This window comes from Lithobates pipiens, unplaced genomic scaffold (assembly GCF_037356315.1).
Source record: "Lithobates pipiens isolate NorthernLeopardFrog02 unplaced genomic scaffold, aLitPip1_a1.2 Scaffold_19, whole genome shotgun sequence".
Lineage (NCBI taxonomy): Eukaryota > Metazoa > Chordata > Amphibia > Anura > Ranidae > Lithobates > Lithobates pipiens.
The window spans coordinates 140,097,535-140,124,352 of record NW_027507764.1 but is presented as its reverse complement, the minus strand read 5'-3'; the positions used below and the strand labels follow the sequence as shown (position 1 = coordinate 140,124,352).

Genomic DNA, 26,818 nt, shown 5'->3' with positions numbered 1-26,818 from the left:
TACACAAATAACAAGACACACAAAGGGCAAACACAGAAATACAAAGAACAGTACATTTAAATATTATTATTATTATTATTATTATTAATATTATTTTTATAATACAGGATTTATATAGCACCAGCAGTTTGCGCAGCACTTTACAATGTTAGGGCAGACAGTACAATTACAATACAATTCAATACAGGAGGAATCAGAGAGCCCTTATTAGAGCTTAATAAACATAAATCCCTATATCCACCCCCGTCTCCCTAACACTAAAATTACAAACTCCTATTAAATAAAGAAAAAGACAGGGAAGATAAAAGCAAATTTCACTTAAGCAGCTCACTGAGCAAAATTAGCAGTTTTGCTTCACTGAAATCTATAATTTCATGATAAAATTCATTTTGACAACTCCGCTCATCCCTAATTACAGCATACAAATTGGTTGTGGTGGGTACCGCTTTTCAGATATAAGGCATTACTCCTCACTCTGTTTTATTGAATGAGGCCAGTTATGCCTACTTGCTGTATTATATAGGGTACTTTCTCAAAAACTTTGATAAGCTTTACTGAGGAGGTAAGAAAAGACACTCCAAATTCTCGCACATTATATTATGTTCTACACCATCTAGTGGCAGAAAGGCAGAAGTGCGCTTCTTTATTTGAAGTAGGCTAAAGTTCCCTCTCATCAAGTGTCAGCTATGTGCAGAAATGAATCATGACAAAACCCTGTTGTTGATAAGTTGTTACAAGCAATTATTGTGCGCTTAAGGTTGAATGCATCAGTAACATTTCTGACAGAGCACATGACACTTTCCTATTCAGTACAATATACAATGCAGGAGGGAATAACCAGGGAACAGACTGTGCAATTGATAAATGAGCCTCTAAGTCACATGAAGAATATGCAAGGCAATGGCCACTTGAAACCCTTAAATTTTTTGCAAATACATTATTTGGACTCAACCACGGTAGTTTTCACTGCACCCTTGCGAAAACGCCAGCACTGATAAGGAATCTATTTAGTGTATATTACCCGTGCATAATTCATCCAGACATTGTTTATGGATGGTTGTAACATATATAATCTGTACATTGAGTTGACGAAATTATTTTTAGCTTAATAAAAACATTTTGTCAGCGGCTGTGGCTTTTGTAAACATTAATGAAGTTTTTATTAAAGCGAAAGCCTGCGATTCATATGGTATTTATTTAACAAATCCGAAGCAGCCTATTTGTAATATTAGCTCTATATGGGTAGATTCATTTTTTAATTTTTTTTTTTTTTTTGGATGTTGTCTTAGCTCATGAAAGATGTGTGTTTTTCTTGAAAAATGTTCAAGTATGTATGTCCTTCTGCCTTCAAGTTATACAGTTACTAGCTGTTATGTGAGTGTATTTAAGCCTCTGGCACAGTGTTCACTTCTATTCTTCAAACTTGGGGCATTTGGGCAGATTTTAACCTCCTCACCTTTATCGTTATAAATCTCTAAGCTGTTTCCCTTAAAAGGAGTACAATGCCTCATTTTTGTAGACATTTGCATCTCTGTTGTGAATGAGAATGAAATTACTTTGCAGGCAAGTTCACAATATATATTTTTAGTTTTTATTACATTTTCAGCTCACTTTTGATAAGCAATATTAATTACACGGCTGCACTCTTATCAGGGCCATCTTAGGTGACAGGGGTGGCGTTTTTTTTTCTTTTCCAGTATTCCAACTTCCAACTGTTTGAATTGGATCTTCTGATTAGACTGGTTCTCGTTTGGCCCATAATGCGGGAACAGAGTCTGTCTATGTAGTGAATGATGCTCCTGGACATCAATAAAGACTAATGCCCCATACACACGGTCGGATTTTCCAATGGAAAAGTGCAATCGGATCATGTTGTCGGAAAATCCGATTGTTTGTGAGCTCAATCGGACTTTTTCCGTTGGAATTTCCGACACACAAAGTTTGAGAGCAGGATCTAAAATTTTCAGACAACAAAATCCAATCATTTAAATTCTTAATTCTTATTTAAATACATGCTCAGAATAAATTACAAGACAAAAGCTATTGGCTACTGGCCCGTTTATAGTCCCTGTCATACGTGTTCTACGACACCACGTTCAGACGATCGGATTTTCCAACAACTTTGTGCAACCGTGTTTATACAAGACAAGTTTGGGCGAAATCCGTCGGAAAAAAAACAACAGATTTTGTCATCGGAAAGTCCGACCGTGTGTATGGGGCATAAGAAGTAATCATGCTGTAAAGTGCTGCGTAAATTTGCCAGTAACAAAATATTTGAGCACGAAAAACTTAATTTCATTTATTTTTAATATTCGAGGCAAACTCACCCATCCATCCATGTCTTCATGTTTTATTTTGTATTGTTGTATTTCCGGCCATGGCCATCTTGAGTAAGGGCAGATGATTCATGTAGTTACTTCCTGCAATTCATCTGCCCTCAGGTGAGGCATGCAGGCAGGAGGGTGTGCTTAGCTGGGGAAGACCCTCCTCCCCTCCTCCAGATGAAAGAAAAAAAGATTTCCATGAATACTCTTGTGGTGTATAACATAATTTTGGCCTAGGCCAGAAACAAGGAAGGTAAAATAAGTAAATGTAATATTCCTTCCTATCTATTTACTAAGGCTAGTGGCATAAGGATTAAAAATAGGGTCCATGGACTCATAGTGGCTGGTATTGCACAAGAGTTTGTGAGTTTCTGGGTATTTTCTTAAACCTTTTTTGCAAAACATTCTCCTCTGATCATTTTTTACTGTAATCAAGGTACACTTGCGTTTAGGTGCTTTTATGCGCGTCAATCATTTTTCCTGCCGTAAGCTCCTCTCGGAAATGCACTTGTGGTGTTTTTTTTATGCCTGAAAGCGCTCCTCTACAATTGCTTATAAAATGGCTGTAAACACCCAAATGTGCATGGACACATGGGGGGGGGGGGGGGTGTTTATTTACTAAAGGCAAATCCACTTTGCACTACAAGCACTACTTGGAAGTGCAGCCAGTGTAAATCCGAGGGGGACATGCAAGGAAAATAAAAAACAGCATTTTTGCTTTTACATGATTGGATGATAAAATCAGCAGAGCTTCCCCTCATTTCAAATCTCCCCCTCAGATCTACAGTGACTGCACTTCCAAGTGTACTTCCAGCACTTGTATCATAGCTCCCAACTGTCCCTGATTTCGAGGGCCTGTCCCTGTTTTCGAGCAATGTCCCTCTGTCCCGCTTTCCCCCTCATTTGTCCCACATTTTGTTCTGATCTATACAGTTGTATGTAAAATGCACTTTTTATCTTTCAAAACGTGTTTCCCAGTGCTAAACCTTTCATCCAAATTTTAAATTGTTACATTTGTAAAATTTATTAGCCAATATAAAGGAATAGTAGTGGTAAAAAAAAGTCCCTTGTGGATTTAATTAATCTTTTTCTTTTGGGTTAATCCTCCTTTAAGGGGGTGGGACAGGGGGCTTGTCCTATGCCTACATACATCTGCTAGTAGGTGTCCCTCATTCCCATCTCAAAATGTTGGGAGGTATGCTTGTAGTGCAAAGTGGAGTTGCCTTTAGTAAATCAACCCCATAGGCTAGCATTGGGCGTTATTTACTAAAGGAAAATCCACTTTGCACTGAAAGTGCACTTAAAAGTAAAGTCGCTGCAGCCCGAGGGGGACATGCAAGGAAAATACAAAACATAATTTTAGCTTGCACATGATTGGATGATAAAATCAGCAGAGCTTCCACTTATTTCAGATCTACCTTTTAGATTTAGAGCGACTGCACTTTCAAGTGCACTTGCAATGCAAAGTGGATTTGCCTTTTCGTAAATAACCCCCATAGAGTTGCTTATACAAGCTAAAGAAAAAAATCTCCAAAAGCCTGTATAAGCAACATTTTTATGCCCTACCTTTTTTCAGCTCTAAAAAAACAACAACAAAAAATAGAAAGTATTGCAGTTCAATTTAAAATGCAGCGCAGCATTCAAATGCATGTCAGTGCACTTATGTATGCTCAACGCACACAATGTGAATGGCCCTTTAAAGTGTAACTAAAGGCAAAACTTTTATTTTAGTTTTGGATACAGTGAAGAGGGATTAGGTCACTTGTGAGTTTTTATTGCTGTCTGTGCCCCCCCCCCCCCCCCATTAAGGAGAGTCACTCTCAATATTTGTACTATTTACCATTTTCATTTAACCACTTCAGCCCTGGAAGGATTTACCCCCTTAACGACCAGGTCATTTTTTCCGATACGGCACTGCATCGCTTGAACTGCCAATTGTGCAGTCGTGCGACGTTGTGCCCAAACAAAATTTACCTATTTTTTTTTCCCCACAAATAGAACTTTCTTTTGGTGGTATTTGATCACCTCTGCTGTTTTTATTTTTTGCACTATAAACAAAAAAAGACCAACAATTTTGAAAAAAAACCCCAATATTTTTTACTTTTTGCTATAATAACTATCCCCCAAAAAAGTGTATTCATCAGTTTAGGCCAATATGCATTCTTCTACATATTTTTGCTACAAAAAAATCACAATAAGCATATATTGATTGGTTTGCGCAAAAGTTATAGCATCTACAAAATAAGGTATAGATTTATGGAATTTTTATAAATAAAAAAAATTTCACTAGTAATGGCGGTGATCAGAGATTTTTAGCGGGACTGCGACATTGTGGTGGACAGATCAAACACCTTTGACACTCTTTTGGGACCACTGACATTTATTCAGCGATCAGTGCTATAAAAATGCACTGATTACTGTATAAATTACACTGGTGGGGAAGGGTTTAACACCAGGGGCAATCAAAGGGTTAAATGTGTCCTAGGGAGGTGCTTTCTAACTGTGGGGGGAGTGAACTGAGTGAATCACAAGGAACAGACGACCTCCTTGTACTCCCCTGACAGAACGGGGATCTGCTTTGTTTACAATGGCAGATCCCCATTCTGATTGTCTGTGGAGCGATCACAGGTGGCCGGCAGACATCGTGACCACTGGCCAGGCGCATCGGCTCCAGCGCTGCCCCTCGGGCACGCGCGCCCGCTGTATCTATTACACAAAGCACTGTACTGGTACGGCGATTCGCGCAATAGAGTCGCCCTGCCATCATATAACTGTGGCAGCTGGTTGGAAAGTAGAAGAAAATAAATTTTGGGTTGTCCCCAGAAAAATAATAGAGGGGAAATCTTCCAAAGAGGACACTAGTTCTGGTGACCTGGGGGTCCCCAAGGAATTCCCTTATTTTGCAGGGATTTCCTCTCACTTCCTGTTTGGCTATGGGACAAGAAGTGAAAGGAAATCTCTGCAATGGGACACAGTTGGCAAAAAAAAATCCGACAGGGGTTATAACCCTACATTGCTCTATCCAAAATTAAAAAAATATGTAACAGACTGGACAGCAAACCCTTCTATTCAAGAATCTCATACTCTTGGGAGGATGAGCAAAAGTACTTTTACATAATAAGGAGTAATATTTGCATTTAGGCTGCATTCACACCTGAGCATTTTCAACTCGTAAAAAAAAAAACGCCTGTAAAACGCTCATCTCAAAAGTTCCAAAACGCCCAACAAGCAAAATCCCATTAATTTCACTTGTACCTGTTCACATATGAGCATTTTGTTACCTGAAGCAAAATGCCTGAAGCTCAAAAAAGTACACAAGCTTTTTTGGGAGAAGCGTTTTTGACCCCATAGACTTCAATAGAAACGCCCAACTTGAGCAGAAAAAAAAAAGAACACTTAAAAATGCCCGTAAAACACCCATAAAAATGCTCAAATAGCATCTCTCCACCCCTAATTTCCTATCCCTCTCCTGCCCCTAGTGCAGGGGGTCCAAACTTTTTTCAAAGAGGGCCAGATTTGATGAAGTTAACATGCCCGAGGGTTGACCATTTTGCCTGAAATTCTTTGAACCATTAAAATGAAATGCAAATTAACGTATACACTTCCCAACAAGAATTCTCTTGCCTTTGTGACTGTGTGTGGTGAAGAGTCTAAGGATGAGCTGGGGCGTGTTATTTGGATATACCATATTTATCTGCGTATAACGTACACCTTCACTTTAAGAGGGAAGTTTCAGGAAAAAAATAACATTTGAAAAAAAGAACTGTGAAGCAAAATAACGGTCAGTGCCCATCAATGCAGTCTAATTAGTGCCCATCTGCAGCATCACCATTGCCATGAATGCAGCCTCACAAGTGCCATGACTGAAGCCTCACCATTCTCATGAATGCATCTTCTGAATGCAGCCTCACCATTGCCATGAATGCAGCCTCACTATTGCCATGAATGCACCCTCTGAAAGCAGCCTCACCATTGCCATGAATGCACCCTCTGAAAGCAGCCTCACTATTGGCATTATTGCAGCCTCACAAGTGACATGAATGCAGCCTCACCATTGCCATGAATGCAGCCTCACCATTGCCATGAAAGCAGCCTCTGAATGCAGCCTCACCATTGCCTTGAATGCAGCCTCACCATTGCCATGAATGCAGCCTCACCATTGCCATGAAAGCAGCCTCTAAATGCAGCCTCACCATTGCCTTGAATGCAGCCTCACCATTGCCATGAATGCAGCCTCTGAATGCAGCCTCACCATTGACATGAATGCAGCCTCACAAGTGACATGAATGCAGCCTCACCATTGCCGTGAATGCAGCCTCACCATTGCCGTGAATGCAGCTTCTGAATGCAGCCTCCCCATTGCCATCAGTGCAGCCTGATTCATGCCCATCTGCAGCCTCGGAAGGGACAGGGAGGGGGGGGCGTGAAGAGCGCCAACAGATTACATACAGTCGAAGCTGTGAAAACGTTTGTAATACACTTCAAAAAACGCTATGAAAAAGCTGCAAAAAAAGCTTTAAAAATGACAGAAAAATGCCTGAAAACAATACGCTCAGGTGTGAAAGCAGCCTTATGCCACCGACTATATGTATTTTTTCTCCCTAGATTTTATATGTGCATTTGTTTCTAATAAATATAGAATACACATACTGTATACACACCACTTATGTCTTAATTGTCTTCAGTGATATATATATATATATATATATATATATATATATATATATATATGTACAGTATGTATATTATTATCAATCTAATCATCTTAACTGTAATAGAAGCCCAGGATTCCAGGAATTTGAATCTTTTGAGCTCACAGTAGCCCAAAAATCCCTCAAAACTCTACTGCATAATATTTGATCCGGTTGCGTGTAGCTCTTGCCGTTGCAGATTCCACCTCTTGCTTTTCAGGATTGTAAAGCATCTGAGTATTTTTGGAATCCTCACCACGCATGCAAAATAGATCACGATTCAGATGATGCATGGGCCTACTTGATACTGTGGTTAACTTGTTTCTGTTAACACTTCCAGAGACACATGCACTGCTAAGTAAATAGAAGTAAATGTGCATTTGGCCGTAAAGTTACTCTTAAATCAGAACCGCTCATAAAGCAGTAACAAAATATATTATGGACATAACTATCCACAGGAGTAAATCTGCACAATTATGTGGTGTCAGTCTACAGAAGATATATTTGTTTCACATGTACAAGGCTTTGTCTTAACAAGTCTGGAAAAGCACTAAATAGATACCATCATAAATTAGTCTGCCTGATGTCCAGGCATCAAAAGACCTGTTTGTTTTGTAGTAAAAGTTCTGAATGAAAATCGCATGACAAACTTAATGACAGCACCATAAATATTTTACAGTGCATCAGAGTCGTCCTATTCATAAAAAAGGAAAAGTGGATCTTCATCATAGACAGTGCACTAGCTTGTAATATTTTACACATTTTGAAATGAAAGTGTCTGTTCACCAAACAGGACCGGTGGACAATTCAAAAATATTTTCTGAGGTTATAGAGTAATTTCCCTGCACAACTTCCATAAATCGTTAACGCCATTTCATGGGATCTAGTGATAGATGTAAGGCCTTGTGCACACTGGATGGTTTTGCAGCTGCTTCTAGGGGTGTCTTGTGTTTTTTATTTGCCTGCCTCTAAACTCCCCTGCATGTTAACCTATGGGGGTTATTTACGAAAGGCAAATCTACTTTGCACTACAAGTGCAAACTACACGTGCAAAGTGCACTTGAAATTATACTGAAAGTGCACTTGGAAGTGCAGTTACTGTAAATCTGAGGGGTAGATCTGAAATGAGGGGAAGCTCTGCTGATTTTATTATCCAATCATGTGCAAGCTAAAATGCTGTTTTATATTTTCCTTGCATGTCCCCCTCGGATCTACAGCGACTTTCAGTGCATTTTCAAATGGACTTTGCACTTGTAGTTTGCACTGGTAGTGCAAAGTGGATTTGCCTTTAGTAAATAACCCCCTGTGTACTTTGTTAGCGAAGTTGTTCTAGAGCTTAGTAAATAAGCTAAAGCTTCACTTTGCAAAGAATAGCCAATCACATGCAAGGAGAATTAAAAAAACAACATTTTTGCTTGCACGATTGGATGATGGAAGTCAGCAGAGCTCTCTCATTTACAAAGCTCTGGACCACCTGCAAAAGTGCAGTCTATTTGTTTTTAGTAATACAACCCCATACCATAGGATTTTAGCAATGTTTAATGTTCAATGTTCAACCTCACTGCCAGTGCGTCCAGGAGCAGCAGAATTTTGGCAGAAAAAAAGCTTGACGCTGTTAAACATGTCTAAAAGTGTCTAAACGCTATGTGCGTTAAGTGCTTGAGTGTAAGTTCATTTTATTGGCCAGTAAAAAATATTATTCAGGCCAATGAAATGAATTAACCCCCCTGGCGGTATTCCCGAGTCTGGCTCGGGGTGGAATTTTCATACCAAAAGCGGTATCCCCGAGCCAGACTCGGGACTGCATCGCTGGATCCAGGAGGAGGTTTACTTACCTTCTCCCTCGGATCCAGCGTTGTCTCCCCGCTGTACGAGCGAGCCATGTCTCGCTCGATGCATCACATCGCCGATCTCCGTGCCCTGCGAGCGTTGCGACGCACGGGGACGGAGATCGGCGCCAAATTCAAAAAGTGAAACAGACAGTATACATACAGTATAATGTAATCTTACAGATTACATTGCTGTATGTAAATATTTCACCTCCCCGTTGTCCCTAGTGGTCTGCCCAGTGTCCTGCATGCAGTTTTATGTAATAAAAACTGTTCTTTATGCCTGGAAACTGGAGATTGTCCATAGCAACCAAACTGTCATTTTACATCAAAAATGGTTTTAGACCAGCTAGAAAACAGCGATAATAAATTAGAATCACTCGCAGAATTGAGCGATAGTGATTTGTGGGGAGATCCGTCATCAAATACTGAAAAGTAATGACAGTGACAATTCTGCAACTGAGCAAATTTCAGTGTTTTTGATTTGATTACATTATTGAATAATTTTTATTATTGTTATATTATTATTTGGTACAATTATTTATAATTATTTATTATATTATAATTTATGATTTCATTTTTCAAACTTTATTATACCCGGGATGTCTGCTAGACTCTGGTTTGGACAAATTTAAGTGAGTTATTCCTAAGAATTGCAGGACTACAATATAAAACGCCAAATTTTCATGCAAAATAATGGTACCGCTTTTAGCACCTAAAATCCGAAATAATCGTACCGCCAGGGAGGGTAACACCCAAGCTCTTGCCATCTGTAAATGCATCTAAAACCTTGTAAAAGCTTCAGACTTTTTCTGCCAAAATGCTGCTGCCAGAAGGAAAGACTTCTAGGAGAGTTTGCAAAACGTCCTGTCTGCAAGTTAATCTTATGATTACTGATTGATCTAATGTATACAGGTTTTTGTATTTTAATAAATACAGTTATGACATTTTTTTAAATTTTTAGCCACTTCACAGCATGCAGGTATGGACCCAGCGTGTTTCCACGCGTTGTATGTAGCCCACTGCAATGAGCTACCCTGACCCTATTGCAAAATTGCACCACACTGAACCATATGGTGCTGCGGTGCATTAGCATTGTGTACATTTAGCAGACATGTGGGGGTGTCATTAGGCATGAATGGCACCACAGAGAATCTGCTAAAGGGCAGAGTGTGTGTTGGGAAAGCACTCAATTTTGCGTGCATTCTCCAAACGCCCAAAGTGTGAATGTAGCCTAATTCTGCCCGTAATTAAAAGTTAGTATATACAATAAAATTAGAAATAAAAAATAGCATTGTTAAAAAATTAACATAAATATTAAAAAATGCAAGTAAATACTGGAAGACTAACTTGGTACTTGGGATTTAGCTGGATTACTGGTGAGCTGTGAATACAGAACTAAATATCGGGTTTGTAGGATATACTCAAATACAGCTAAATAAGTTATATGAAAGACCCAGAAGAGGGACACTCCTCCTTCTCCCAAGTAAAGGCAGTACCATTTGGATCTCCAGTCTGTAGAAATAGTCGTCAAGTGATGATCTAATACTGGACTTCCTTATTAGAAGGCCCAGCATGCATGTCATACACTAAAGTATGACATCACACTGAATTAAATATTTATTTGTAAAACAAGGATTTAGCAAAATCTAAATAAAATATGATCACATAGTATATATATGTATATATATATATATATATATATATATATATATATATATATATATATATATATATATATATATATATATATTATATATGTAATTGACCAAAGCTCACTATAGTTTCTCTTTAAATGGATGACTTGGCACTACTGTATAGTTGGTAATGCTCTATGTATCGATATCACTTGACATATCGGGTGAAGGGGATATCATCTATTTTGCAATGACTTCTATCTAAATAATCAGTTCTCTATTCACCAACTAATCAGTATGTTTTTTTCCTCACTAAGGAGACAAGCCTCACAATTACTGATATGAGGGAATAAAATAAACTTTTGCATAAAAACCTATCTCTGGTTTCCCAATTCAGCCCTGGTTAACATTGATGCTACTTTGAAATCATGCTACTTCACTTGAAGTAGTGCGATTTCAAAGTAGCATGGTCAGTGCAATTCCAGGTGCTACTTGATAGACATCTGTGTGGCTTCGTACACAGATGTCTATTGAAGCCACACCTGAAATTGGCAAAAGTAATGCAGGAACTACTTCTGCAAATCAGTGCGGTGCCACAAAATTGGTGTCACACTGATTGGAACAGTGCCATTACTGCCAAAAGGCTGCGACTTATTATGTGATTTAATCTCTCAAATCGCATGACAAATTGCTCCAGTATGAACCCAAGCATAAACAAATTCTCTATTCCCTTGTAAGGTCTCATGCACACTGGTTTAAGAAAATCAGAATTGAAAAGGCACCTAATCTGGCCATTGAAACAAATAAAGGCTCAAGTACTAAATGCTCCTAGCGCTTAGGCATGTTTAGAAGCGCTTAGCTGCGTTTGACCTTTTTTTATGCCCAAAAGCTCCTCTCCTGAATGTGATTCTTCTGCATTCAGGGCAGGAGCTTTGACTGCCTCTAAACGCTGCTACTCCTAAACGCCTCTAAAAGCCTATGTGTTCATGGACACATAGGGCTTGATTTACCAAAGGCAAAGAGACTGTGCACTTTGCAAGTGCATTTGTTCCAGAGCTAAGTAAATGAGCAGAAGCTTTCCCGACAACCATCATCCAATCAGGTGCATGCAAAAATGCATGTTTTTTTGTACATTTTCCTTGCATGTAATTAGGTATTCTTTACAAAGTGAAGCCTTACCTCATTTACTAAGCTCTGGAGCAACTTTCTTTTGCCTTTAGTAAATCAACTTCCATAGGATTTCATTGAGGTGCATTCAGGGGCTTAGGCAAAAAATGCCAAAAGGCCCAAAAATATCAGTTTAGAAACAGCAGTGTGCAAGAGGCCTAACAATACATGTTTTTTATTTATTACAGGTATGTATATAGTGCTATAGTATAGTATGTATATAGTGCTGACAATTTATGCAGAACTGTCCTGTACATTCACATCAGTCCCTACCCTCAAGGAGCTTACAATCTAAGGCCTACAGCACATGCCCACATGCTGTACACTAGGGCCAATTTGTACAGGAGCCAATTAACCAACCAGCATGTCTTTGGAGTGTGGGAGGAAAATAGAGTAGCTGGAGACTATCCATGCATTTACAGGGAGAACATGATGCATGAAAGGGTGCCAACCAGGGAATCTAATTTTCTCTGCAAAATTCACCCTATCCCTAGTGCTGTCAACACAGAAAATCAGCTTGGTCCAATAGCAGCCGTCCAACTGTGGGGCTGAATAGGACTTAGCACTCACAGCCCAGAAGACGGTGTACTGGCAGTCATGTCCCCCCACCCATAGTCGTCTGGACCGCTACTTCACAATTAGCAGGTTGGCTGCATAGGTTACACATTGAAGCAATGGGACTGCACAGTATTGTTGGAGCTAAGACTTATTTTACCTGATTCAGAAATATTCAGCAGTAACCAAACTTCTTCTTACTCTATAGCAGAGAAAGAAATTTAGTTTTTGTAAATGATGGGTTAATTTGTCATTTACAAGACACAGATTATTGGAAGAAGTACTTAGCTGGGCTCTCCTTTAAATTTACTGTTCCAGTATTGCACAGTTTTCCTGTGGTGGCAGGAACTAAATTGACACAAGTTTATTTTTATGCAAAATCATCTTATTTTTAGTCATTTATGTTATATTGGTAATCAAAAATTCCAGTTCTAATGTTCTTTTTTTTGCTACCAAAAGTAGTTTTACATATAAGTTACATGGGGTATAGAAAAGGAATGTGGCACTGAGACAGTGATAAGTCTGAAGTATATTGGTAAAAATTTGAGCTGTAAATTAAAACTAGTTATTTAAGTTGCACACATGGTTTGAAATGCCAGAAAATGGTTCTTCAGTAAATACTTAATAGGATGTCTCCTGCCCCCTAGTGGTGATAACACTGCATGACAGAAAGGTCACAACTATTACCTATTTTCATTTGTTTAAATTTACATTGACAGCACAATGTTTATTAAATGTTAGTATGAATTGCAGAAATTGTATGATGTCATTTTCACTTAAATTCTAAAGAATGTTGTCACATGTACAGATTTTCCCTAGTTTTTTAGTAGCACAATATGTATTGGGAGTTTTTTTTTTTAGGATATAGTAATTTGAGCAGCACACACTGGCCAGATGTTCTAGTACATGCCATAAATGTAGGATCACATGTCTGCTGCTTACAATTTATAGGCAGGCATTCTTAAGCACTCACTGCTTCTCTTTCTAAGATCAAGCAAATGTGTGCTAGTCAGCTTCAGGCGCTGTGCCTCTGCATTGTAAATCATCAGCCTCAAGTCTAAGAGGAGTTATTACATTTTTCAGATTCTAGCACACCTGCACTTGGTATCTTTACTCTCCTTTTCTTTATGCAGAACAATTAGGAATGTTATTTAATTATATATAAGCATGTTTTGCTACAGTGGCTTATTTGTTCACAGTGTAGCCTTGCGGTACCGGAGTTCAAAGCTCAGTTTCCAGCATGAATATCTTTCCTATATTTTCTTCCTTCCTATAACCAAACTTAACCAGCTCCTGACCAAATTGACCATAAAATGTGTGCAGGAACCTTAGATTGTAAGGGGCAGGGATGGGTGTGAATGGTTCTGTGCATTCTGCAAAGGTAAATAAAGGTATACATTGTAAGCAATTGCACATATCACATTGTACATTGCGCATGCTCCTGCTTGCTTGTATGCACAATAAATTAGTATCTGCCTTTCTCTCTACTATTCTTTTCTTTTCTTTTTTTTCTTATCTTTTCATTTTTTCTTCATTTATACATCAATGTATATATTCTTTGAATGCAGCAGTATAATTATTGAAATTGGACTTGTTATTAGCCTCCTGCTGTCTACTTTACAGTCTGTACAGCAGGGCTCAGAGTAATTCCGCGTACACACGCTCGGATTTTCCGATAGGAAATGTTCGATGTGAGCTTGTTGCCAGAAAGACTGACCATGTGTATGCTCCATCGAACATTTGCTGTCTGAATTCCTGCACACAAATGTTTGAGAGCATGTTCTCAAATTTTCCGCCAACAAAGCTTGTTATCAGAAAGTCCGATCTTGTGTACACAAGCCTATCGCACAAAAGTTCACGCATGCTCGGAATCAAGCAGAAGGAGCCGCACTGGCTATTGAACTTCCTTTTTCTCGGCTCGTCGTACATCTTGCACGTCACCGCGTTCCCACGTTTCGAAATTTTTGGCCAACATTTGTGTGACCGTGTGTATGCAAGACAAGTTGGAGCCAACATCCTTTGGAAAAAATCGACGGTTTTGTTGTCGGAAAGTCCGATCGTGTGTAGGGGGCATAAAGGAGGGAGGGGCAGCACAAGAAGCCAAATAGGTACGTGGCAATGCAAGAAGCATGCTGGTAGATAAAGAGAGCAGAGAGATTAACTTATCAGTGTGTTGCCTATCCTTTCATTGTCCTGTTACAGGGTAGGGGTGGGGTGGTGACCTGTAAGACCTCTTTCACACTGGGGTGTTTATCAGGCATTTTTCAAGAGCTTTAGTGTTAAAAAAAAGCACCTGTAAAGCGCTTGAAAGAAGCCTCATCCGCAATCCCAATATGAAAGCCCAAGTGCTTTAAGGGCCCCTTCACACTGCCAGCGCCAGAAAAATGCTTGTAAAGCTTTACCAGCGTTTTTCGAGCTCTAGTGGGGCACTTTTAAACCCTGCTAGTGGCCAAATAAAGGATTAAAAGCACCCACAAATCGCCACGGCCAAAAGTGCTTTTCAGGCGCTTTTCAGGCGTTTTGCAGGCGCTTCCCATTGATTTCAATGGGAAGGGGCGCTTTAGGAGCGGTTTATTCACCGCTCCAAAAGCACTGCAAAGAAGCTACTTGCAGGACTTTTTTTGATGCCCTGCCAGCACAATGCCTCAGTGTGAAAGCATTTGGGCTTTCACATTGGGATTGCAGTTGCAGCTTCTTTCAGGCGCTTTACAGGCGCTTTTATTTTTTAAGCTAAAGCGCCTGAAAAACACCACAGTATGAAAGGGATCTCAGTGGGAAAGTACTCGGGCTTTCACATTGGGATTGCAGATGAGGCTTCTTTCAAGCACTTTTTACAGTTGCTTTTTTTAATGCTAAAGCGCCTGAAAAACGCCTGAAAAACGCCCCAGTGTGAAAGGTGTCGAAGTTAAAGGTAATCTGCTGCAGAGAATTATCAGGTCCCCTGCCCTGTTATTTGTATCCATGTGATTTAACTCTTAATTCTACCTTAAACTGCTTATTGAAGTTGTTTTCTTGTTGTACTCCCTGAAGTATATATATATATATATATATATATATATATATATATATATTGTAGTGCAGGGGTTGCCAACCCCTGGGCCATGGACCAATGCCGGTCTGTGCCTTGCTGCTGAATGGGCTGCACAGCAGGAGATGAGTGGCGACTGCGGTCCTCACAGGGCTATCACAAAAAAATGTTTCTTTAAATGTTCATTGCATGGGATTGGGTAATAAAAATGAATATAGCTTCACCTTATTTGCTAAGCTCAGTGAGCATTTACTTTACCGCTTTACAACAAGATACAAAAAAAGCACAGGGGATTTTCTTGGTGCCACCTAAAAGCAGCAACACATCGTACTCAATAATAAAAAAAAATGTATGACAAGTATCACTAAAATGTAATGAATAATAATGAAATAATGTACACCAATGCAGTTACATAATTCAAAAGGTATATTCCATAGCATGTTATAGACGCCTCTGATGACTTGTCTCTCTAAATTCTCAATTTATCATATATCAAAGGTGATTCACACTTTTTCATACTTTATCCACATATGGACCAGTTAAGAACTGAGCACTTTTCTCTGTAAAGCTTCATCAGGAATGCAGAGGCATAGACGTGAAAAGCTTTTGCATATCTTATTTGCCACGGGAATCAAATCACTAATCAGTCTCATGGTATGACTCAAGTCAAAATGGAAGACATTGCTACTGCCAATAAGATCTTAGCAGCATGTCCTGTTTAAGTGTTCTCCCATACCACTTGCTATTGGAAAAATGCAATGGCTTTGTGTGAATGGCACCTGTACAGAGAGATCGACCCCCTGTGGTTATTATGCAGCAGGCCAACTGCTCAGCATGGAATTCAAAGACAGAGAGGATCATAGCGGAGGCAACTACATTGACTCTCTGTTTGAACAGGGACAGAGAAAGTTTAGAATACTATACTTTGAAATGTATACTTACATTGGTCAAAGCTGGACCAAATAACTGCAAAAAAAAAAAAAACATAACTGGTATTAAGCTTTAAACCTTTTGCTGGTAGAGCCATCTTTGCATTTTTTTTGCACTTTCTGCACATGTGTTAAAATATACATTTTAGGCCTAAAGATTTGGTAAAACCCCTTAATATATATATTTTCTGAAAGCAGAGAAACTGGAGAAAAAATGATGGTAATCACATGATATTAGCGCAACTGCTTATCAAACGTATAGTATTTCAGTGCAGAATACACTAAAGTTACATTTAGTGCATGTAACCACAATCTATTACCCAATTGTCTGTTTAGTTATAAAAGATGAGATTGCATCAAGTAAATAGATACCCAACATGTCAAGCTTTAAAACAGCGTGCTCCAGTGAAACGGTGACAAGCTTCAGTCCTCAAAATTATCCATAGGTAATGCTTTAAAATCCTTTACAGGGAATCACTGTGAATGATGGACCTGGAAACAATGCTTGTGTTGTGTATCACAATCATTGGTTTCATACATACTTGTACCTGACACACGTGTTTATTTATGTATGTATGTATGTAGGGGCGAAGGGGCTTTAAAATATTTTATTTATTTTATTGTTAGTTTAAGCTTTTTTTTAAACTTAAGTTTATTATTATCACTTGGGGGGGGGGGGGGGGGGGCTATAGACTATTATGTGATATCATATTGCTGGTGAAGATCCTCTTTAACCACTTCAGCCCTGGAAGATTCTAACCCCTTCCTGACCAGAGCACTTTTTGTGATTCCGCACTGCATCGTTTTAACTGACAATTGCGTGGTCATGCTACGTGGCTCACAAACAAAATTGACGTCCTTTTTTTCCCACAAATAGAGCTTTCTTTTGGTGGTATTTGATCACCACTGCAGTTTTTATTTGTTGCGCTATAAACCAAAAAAGTGTGAAAATTTTGAAAAAAACGCAAAAACTTTTTTTTCATTTTTTGCTATAATAAATACCCCCCAAAAATATATTAAAAAAAACATTTTTTTCCTCAGTTTAGGCCAATTAGTATTCTTCTACATATTTTTGGTAAAAAAAAAATTGCAATAAGCATTTATTGTCTGGTTTGCGCAAAAGTTATAGCATTTAAAAAATAGGGGATAGTTTTATGGCATTTTTATTAATAATTTTTTTTTACTAGTAATGGCGGCGATCTGCGATTTTTATCATGACTGCGACATTATGGCTGACACGTCGGAAGTTTTTGACACATTTTTGGAACCATTGTCATTTATACAGCAAGCAATGCTATACAAATGCACTGATTCCTGTGTAAATGACACTGGCAGTGAAGGGGTTAGCCACTAGGGGGCAGGGTAAGGGTTAAGTGTGTCCTGGGGCTTGTTTCTAACTGTGGGGGGCGTGGCTATGTGTGACATGTCACTGATCTCTGCTCCCACTCACAGGGAGCAGAGATCAGTGACAGTGTCACTAGGCAGAATGGGGAGATGCTTGTTTACATTAGCATCTTCCCGTTCTTCCTCCCCGTGAGATGATCGCATGGCTAAGGGACCCGCAACCCGACTCACGGAGGTCTCGGGCGGCGCACGCACTGCACCGGTGGCGCGCAGGCGATGGCACGTGGCAAATTTAAAGGGATGTACCTGTACGCCCATTTGCTTGTCCGTGACATTCTGCCGACGTACATCAGCGTGCGCCAGTCGGGAACCAGTTAAGGAGACATCAGGGGTCAATGTTATTAATAGACCCCAGTGAAGCTTGTCAATAAGGTTTAATGCTCGATGAGCTTCATGCCTGGCTACAGCAGCTGGGGAATGAGAGCTCTGAACCAGGAAGTGACGTAATACACATCACATCTGAGTTCATTCACTGGAGGGAGAATCGACCTGCAGCCTGCCAATGAACACAGCCACCTTCAGGTCGCAGTGTTCATCTGCAAGGCTATGCATTTAATAGTTTAACTGCCAGATACAGTTGCACTATTAAAAATAAAAATGTATTATATTTATAGTATTATATTGATTATAAAAACAGAGCAGGGTTTATTTTGTTAAAACAGTGTAACAAATAAAAAACCTATATGTCTTTAAAAATCTTTGTACATATGACTTAGGTATGCTGATTACTGTAATTTTAGCTGAAACTGCTAAACTTAGCCTGGGCATCTAGGTATTGATGACCTCCAATGTTAAACATAGTTAAAGCAGAGTTCCACCTAAAAGTAGAGACCCAGCCATGAAGCGAATGGCTACCTTGCCGGGTTCCCTTACCAGCAATGGCGGCGGCAGCACCCGACTAGCCGATGTAAACATCGGCTGCGGTGCCGACATCGCTGGACTCCAGGACAGGTAAGTGTCCTAATGGTAAAAATCAGCAGCTACAGTATGTTATATGTATATTTTTAATGGGATGAGCTTTAATATTTTTGTGAATATGCAAAATATATTTTTTTTAATAGCACTGTTTAATACATTTTTGTATATTTTGAGGATATAAGCAGAAGGCAGTATAGTAAATAAGTTATTCTTTTTAAGCAAAAAGTTGAATATCTATGCAACTAACAATATGAAAACGTTCACTTTGCTGTTTGCTTTTCTATAGTTCTTGTTAAAATATACAACATTAGGAATACAAGTATTAGATCTCAGTTTCAGGTGTGGGAAATTTTTATATAAGTTTGGGCCGATTTACTAAATGATTCATTTCCCCTCTCACCTATATTCTCATCAAAAATACCCAATCAGGCCCAGGAGAATTTTAAAAACCAGACAATTTGCCAAGATTCTGTTTATGTGAGAGATGAGCCACTAACACAAGTAAACTGCTGTCTGTCTTCTAATTAGATTGCACTTCCCTTTTGCTGGTAATCAGTAAACACTGTGATATATTATAGACCCTTGTCTGAAAATAAAGGGTGTCCATGTACTATATGCAACTTACAAGTAATACACCTTCTGTTACAATTGTGTACTTTATTTTTATGGAACATAGATTGACTGTTTGAAAGAGAATGCTGAGCAAAATAAATGTGTTTACGTACCCACAAAAGATGTCACATTGGAAGTTTACACAGTACAGTACTATATTTTAGAACAATAATTTATGTATAGATAGATAGGTACTTTGATATGAGCTCAATTATTTACAAATAAAGTGGATCAGCAAATTGCAAAATATCCCTATTTTTATTAATAAAAGCACCTAAATGTGTCCACTATGCAGAGAATTGCACAATTCCTGAATCACGTTTATCTGGTTTCTGGGATTGCATGATTGTCCACAGATCACATAGACCGAGATTATGACTTCTTGAAGATAGATAGTTTGCTAGACAGACTAATAGACAAATATATAGATATTTCATGTTTTAACATTGTTTTAAAAACTCTGAAATACTACTATACATGGGTATATACAGTATTTGATCTTGGTCACTGTTCTTTATTTTTAAAGCCATTTGATAGTGATATTTATCTTCATATTTATTCCTCTTTTCTTTGCTTTTTAGATTGTAAGTACTTTGGTAAACTTATAAGTTTGTTTTTTTAAGTTTTGTACCATATCATTTCGCCTACCCAGAGTTTTTCTTTAATTATTATAATTTCTGCCATCATTTTCTGAACTAATAGCAATATAGCATACATGGAAAAATAAAGGGAAGAGAATGTTCAAGAAAGGTGTGTCAATATATAGCAATATGCAATGTTCACCATCAAATAATAAATATACAGATGTTCTGCATTCTCTGCCATCATCCGTTTGCTCATGGATAGTCACTTCTGGAATGTATCTAACAATAGCAGAGAAGAAAGGTGATTCTGAACATGTTTGGCATGGCTATGATTAGCAGGCCAAACATGGAGCACAAACATTTAAAAGTAGCTTTGCATTAAATGATATTACATTTGTGCTAGGCAAAAGGTTAATCCAGCTTATTGTTTTGAATTAGGAGTACAATAGATATGGCTGGTGGGTAGGAGAAATGAAGGGAACCATTGGCCTGGTGCCTAAAGCGTACATAATGGAGATGTATGATATTTGAGAGGCCTGGGTAAGTACATTTTAATCCAATCTACCATAATGGCTCATGTGTTCTCCTGCTCTCTGTTTTATAAGCATTTCCTTCCTAAAACCTCTGCTGCTGTTATATTAACTTAAGGACTGTTGCAAAAAATAGCTTTTAAGCCTTAATTAATACTGCTCCATTAGTTGTCTGCATGCAATAGAATCCCACATTGCAATGTCAAAGCAGTGAGCTTATCTCTTCTTCAGCTTGCTACTGTATATTGCCTTCAATCAAACATTACAATTAATTTCTGTCTTGGATACCGCGATCTTTATGATAAACCAATTGCATCAGCTTTTCTCCGCTCATGTCTGTTTTATCACTTTTTTTTTTCCTTGCCAGGAACCGTCTTTTATTAGGACCATTGAAAGGGTATCATCCGGAGCTTGAAATATTTCATTTACTTTGTGTGGAATAGAGGTGCTTTTATTTGTTAAATAGTTTTATTTGTGAAATTTCAAAAATGTACACAGTTTTTTATAACACGTTATTCTGTAATAGCATGTGTCTTTCAATTGGTTGGGTTTATTTTGGTTCACAATGTTCATCTCTTTTATTACTGCTACATATTATTTAGTGAAAATAAAGCAAAGAGAAAATTTTATTGAATAGTTTTCCTTTCATTGACCAAGATGGTAAACATTCTTAAAAACTAATAATGAGAATTGTGATTAACAAAAGTCCAAACTTTGTAAAGATGCTAAATCCTGATCATTTTTAAGCACATGTAAATTACCTTTCATTAATGTAAATTTTAACATTCCTAGTGCAAATGTAACATAGATTCACAAAGCACAAACTACAGACGTTTGATTAAAAATTTTGAAAATTCCATTTATCTGACACTTTTAAATGAAATACACATTTATTAGTAAAATCCCATTGGTTGGGGCTGATTTACTAAAGGTGTAGTGAAAGTTCACTTAGCTTAGCGAATACAGTGAAGCTTTATTTACTTCCTAAAAGAACATTATTGAAAAAAAAAAGAGATTTTTATCTTCACACGATTGGATTATTGGGATGAAAGGAGCTTCATCTTGTTCACTAAGTGAACATTCACTTTGCAAAGTGGAAATTCTCATAACTTTAAGTACATAAACTTTTCTTAGTTTTAGCTGGTTAATGGTTACAATAACTTTAACCTAATGAACGGTGTGCATTTTTATTACATAGTTACTAATGGCATTATAGCAGCTTTTTATGTTCTCCTAAAATGATTACTGTCTTTTATTTAATCAGATCAAGAATATGAGAAAGAAACTTAATTCACTCTTTTTGCTTTTGAACTGTTTGATAAATACGTCTTAAAATATAATGAAGTCCCTCGTTAGGTAGCATTTGGGTTTGTTTATTTTACTAAAATGTGTAATTTCTATTATGTTATTTCTTTAAATACTTCAGCAAATTAGAGTTTTGTTATACACTGCTACTGTATATGTTAGAACAGTAAGGTTAAATTGCTAAATTTAGATATATAGGCTGTGACTTTAGGCTTATGCACGCAGTAACCAGCAGATGGCAGATGCTTGATAGAAATGTGAGCTTTTTTTTTTTTCATCACATCCCATCCCCCTCCAAAAAATTGTTTTATAGGTGCCCATAAGCAAATTTACTTCCCTACCAAAAAAAAATCTGTTTCTCATTTACTTCTGATGCCCAGGAGAGGGAGTCCTTCCCCAACTCATAATAATCCCACCATCTTGACCTTTGGTTCACTTTTTAATTTCCAACCACCCCCCTCCCCACCACCTTTTTATGACTTCTATTTTTTTTTCATTTAACCCTACACTCGACCAAGCAGGACCAGTTTCAGAATACAGACACTTTTATCACCACGAAAATGTTCTTAAACAATGAAATAAAAATATCGATTGATTTTCTCTTTTGAAATTAGTTATAATTTGTTGTGATTATGTTTATATACAATCCAACCAAAAAAAAAAACCCTCATTGTTATATACAACAAATGCAGTTATGCGGTATATTTAACTGTCAGACTTTGGTGATGTTGTATACAGTGCGCTGTGCTTGGCTGCCTAAGTGTTCCACCCTGCAAATTTCTAAGGTTCAAATAAAGTTTAATTGTTTGCGAACCTGTTATGATGCTAATAATTCAACAGCCTGCTGTGTTACTAATGAAATTACTTTGTTATGATTAATTTGGAAAATAGTGTGTTGATTGTAGTAATTAAGCACAACAAGGTGAAGTAAATGATTCCATTGCCATCTGGCCTCCAAGCACAATGAAGAAGTACAGTGCGGCTGTCATTCAGAATGGATTCAAAGAAGTTGCAACATCAAGTTTCTGGTTTCATATTTGGGCATGCAAAGATTCTGCAGCAATATAAAACATTACTATACTGTGTGAATCTGAAAAGAAAAAGGCTTGTGCTAACACTAAGCTGTCAATCTGTTTTCCTTTTTTTTAATTCTTTTTCTTTTTTTTTTTTAGCAAGTGTTTATATTTAAAAATTGGAAGCAATTTTTTTATTGCACCAAATTTTAACTCTAGATTTTAAAAAGTAAATTAAAACCAAGTTAAGAACGCTTGAACATGCAGTTGATCCATGATTAGATCGAGTTATATATTTTTTTCCTTAACCTGTCAGTGTCCAGATTAATTTTATCTTGTAATTCTAATTTCATCATAGCTGTATTTTCAACAAAGAGCTGTGTGAAGAGCATCCAACGCTATACAACCCTTTCATATAGAGATAGAGATTAACACAGAAAGCAACAAGCTAATTTTGAACTGATGATTACTCAGCAATGGTGGCATGTATTTACCAAAATATGTTGCTTGAAAATGCTTCACAAGACTTAATGTAACATATTTGCTTTCAACTGGCTTTTGAAGATCTAGTGTATAATCGTACAGAAAATCCATGAATGCAAGTGTAAATGTTTGCTGAAAAATGCATTTTGGTTTGCTGAAAAATGTTTAACATTTATTTGCCCAATTTAAAAAAAATATATATATAAAATTTAAAATGATCATATTAAAAATCATAAAAAGTATAAATACATACGTAAACATAATTTAAATGATAGTATATAATATTATAAGATAAAATATTTTATAACAATAAATAATCTATATTTATTATTATAAATATATCTATAGATATGATCTATCTGTCTGTCTATCTATCTATCTATCTATCTGTCTAGCATATATTTTATATATACATATAATTTTGTTATATATATACTGATGTGAATGTACAATGCATATGTAAAACACTGCGTAAATTTACAGCGTTATAAAAGTATCTGAATTTATATATATATATATATATATATATATATATATATATATATATATGTGTGTGTGTATAGATATGTGTGTATAGATATGTGTGTATATATATATATATATATATATATATATATATATATATTAGATAGATATGTGTATATATATATATATATATATATATATATATATATATAAACAAAATTAAACTGTACAACAATTGAAAATATTCAAAGACGATTCTGGAAATAAATCCTTCGTTAATATATTTACAAATAGTTACCAAGCAGAACTTTAACAGGATAGGTAAAAAATGCTACTGAGAAAATGGTCATATGTATTGGCACATGTCTTTTCTGCTCAATTTAAGTGTTAGCAAGTTAATAATGATGCATTGTTAGATATTTTGCAACCAACCATCCTCTAAATTCGAGCATTTCAGCGTGGTCACAACACAGATTTCTCCTTTTACGATAAATATTTATCTATCATATTAACCTGCCTGGTTGGGGGTCAATTGGCTTTTCTGAAGGAACGTCTGCAAATAGATGACATGCTAAAGCAATGAATTGACCATTATCATCATAAGGAATAATCACAATAATTTTCTAATCTGATCAGCCAGTGCAGTGGAAGCTAACATATAAAGTGTGTTCATTTCCCTGTGCTGATTCCTACTAGACTGAATGTGACCAGAGAACTCACTGCACAGGCATAGTGTGCCCAGGAGCCATCTGACAAAATACGTCTGCTTCCTACTGACCCAAATATTGAGCTATCAGTAAATCAAAGCAGCAGTAGTCCTCGCTGAATGACATGGATATAGGAAACCTCTGCTGCCGCCCTATTATCTTGCAGCAGTACTATGATTGGTGCTTCCCAAGAGGCTTTGCAGCAGCTGTAGACTTCTGCTGTACAAAAAAAGGCTTACTGTGATACTCCTCATAAACATCCTTCTAGTAGGAAAAGACAGAGGCTGAGGATGAGATTTGCTTCTTTGCTCATTTTAAAGGTTAAATATACAAAAGTCTTGAACAAAAATTTGCTGAGGTATCATTATTTTTCCGTTTTCATTTATGTCAGTTTTTTTTTTTTTACACAGGATATCTCATTTATATAAGATTTCTCATTATACAAGATGATATACAAGAATAATATTCACATACCTATTTAGAGCTAATGGTTACCAAGATCCTAGTAAATAAATGGGCTCATACATACTCAATGCACCTAGAGCTTGTGCTTCAAATTTTCTACACCTGGAAAGCTGTCATTGCTCTCCCCTAGGTGGGGAGATTGTAATTGGGTTGCTTAGAGAAACTATTGACTAGAATTGCAGTAACGTTAATTCTAATGATGATTCTTTAATACTCTAAATGATAAAGTACTGTTATTCCAATAAATACTATGCAGTAATGTACATTATAAAATAAAGGGGTACAAATGAAAAATAAGAAAATAGAAGTAAACATGACACAACCATGACGAACCATGCCACAGTACAGTAGGTAAGAGAAATGGTTACTCAGCAATCAAAGGCATACCCCACTTTTAAGTACACAATGGTGTTTATTTACTAAAGCTGGATAGTGCAAAATCAGGCTCACTTCTGCATAGAAACCAATGAGCTTCCAGGTTTTATTACCAAAGCTTAATTGAACAAGCTGGGGTTAGAAGCTCATTGGTTTATATGCAGGCGTGAGCCTGATTTTGTACTTTCCAGCTTTAGTAAATAGACCCCAATGTGTAAGTGGGGTATGCCTGTAATGAGCAGAAGAGCGAGAACCATGGGTAGGCAGATTTGCAGATTTGGAGGGGTGGATAGGCTAGACAGAATAATTTACACTAAATACATTTCATGAAGGAGTATCAAAGTGGTGTAGATAATTTGTTTCGGACAAGAAAATTTTAATTATTGCAAGAAAAGTAGATGACAGGTCAACAGTGGGTAGGTTGGAGAGTCATCTGTCAAGGCCAAGGACTGAACCATCCCATACTCCAAGAGACGAGGACAGGACAGGAGAAGAGGATCTTAAAGGATGGGCTTGCTATGAGGAAAACCAGGAAAGTGTCCTGAGTTCCAAAAATTGCAGCAATTTTAATAACAGAGGGTCAGTGAAAATACCAATCTTGGAGCAGACATACAGGGAAAGGTTATTATGTGATTTTGCTCTGAAGAGGTCATTAATCACTTAAGTGAGTATAGATTCAGTTAAACCAGATTAAGAGGCTAAAAAAGGGGTTTAGAGGTTGGGAATTGGATTAGCCTGTTATAGACTAATCCTATTTCCCACATGCATGCAAGAGAAAAGAAATGGACCAATAACTAGAGAACAGAGCTTGGTCAAGATAGGGTTTCTTACAGGGAAGGTCAATATAGGTTTTCTTACAGGAAAGAACAAGGAACGTTTGGCCTGGTGAGCAAATTCTACCACTCATGTTGGGGAGGGTTTTTTTTTCCAGCATCAGCTTTCTTTGAAGCTCTCGACATTCGATCATATGGCATGTGAGAGCCATAAACGAAGTTGATGCTAGAAGACTTTGCTCTGCCAGGCAGTTTGGTGCCAAGTCTGCATGGAGCGCAGGTAGCTATATAGTACTATAGTACTATAGTAATATAGTACTATAATAATATAGTACTATAGTACTATAGTAATAGCATGTGTCAGTGACTGCAGTTCCATGGTGATTGATGTTGGAATGGTGAAGCATCTCCATTCAGGACCACATCCCAGTTTATCTTATTAATACTGGGTGGTAATGCTCTTCTGCTTCCCATCCCACTCTTGGTTTCTTGGTAGAAGTCAGCCTAACATCAATAGTAGGTAAATTATTGGAGGGGATGATAAGGGACTATATCCAAGAATTTTCTAAAGAAAACTGTACCATTAGTAGTAATCAGTGTGGGTTTACGAAGGGTCATTCCTGCCAGAATATGCCCAGGTCCCCCTTGCTTGTACAGAGGCTGCCTGCTACAGACACAGTTCCAAGCACACTGACACCACAGGCTCAGTCTAGCGGATGTCTTTTAGTGGATTTTATTTTCAGAAACTTGAACAGGAGAGGATTTAAGGGTTCAGGATACTCCAAAACAATAGCAGAAATGAACAGGAGGATGAACTTACAAAATCCTCTTGAAATAGCCTTGACTGGAGGTAATAGAGATTGGCCACAAATTCAGGGTCTCTGTAGGAGCAGACCATCTAGTACCCTATGGCATCCAATTCCTTATAGCTCATGCACACCCGAGAGTCCAAAACCAGGTCCTACTCACAATGTCCTAGGACAGCTGTCTGACACCCAGCTTCCAGACAACACTCTTCAAAGAT

General features: G+C 37.5%; 1 protein-coding gene across 1 annotated transcript in view; it reads left to right on the top strand.

The window, feature by feature from the left end:
• SKAP2 (src kinase associated phosphoprotein 2) overlaps positions 1–20,837 on the top strand; it is a 422,242-nt gene extending 401,405 nt beyond the window's left edge. The window contains exons 12-13 of the mRNA XM_077491326.1: positions 20,117–20,218; positions 20,576–20,837. Coding sequence (XP_077347452.1) covers positions 20,117–20,209 — 93 coding nt within the window. The 3' untranslated portion in view covers positions 20,210–20,218; positions 20,576–20,837. The remainder of the gene's footprint in view (positions 1–20,116; positions 20,219–20,575) is intronic.
• The last annotated feature ends 5,981 nt before the right edge of the window (positions 20,838–26,818 follow it).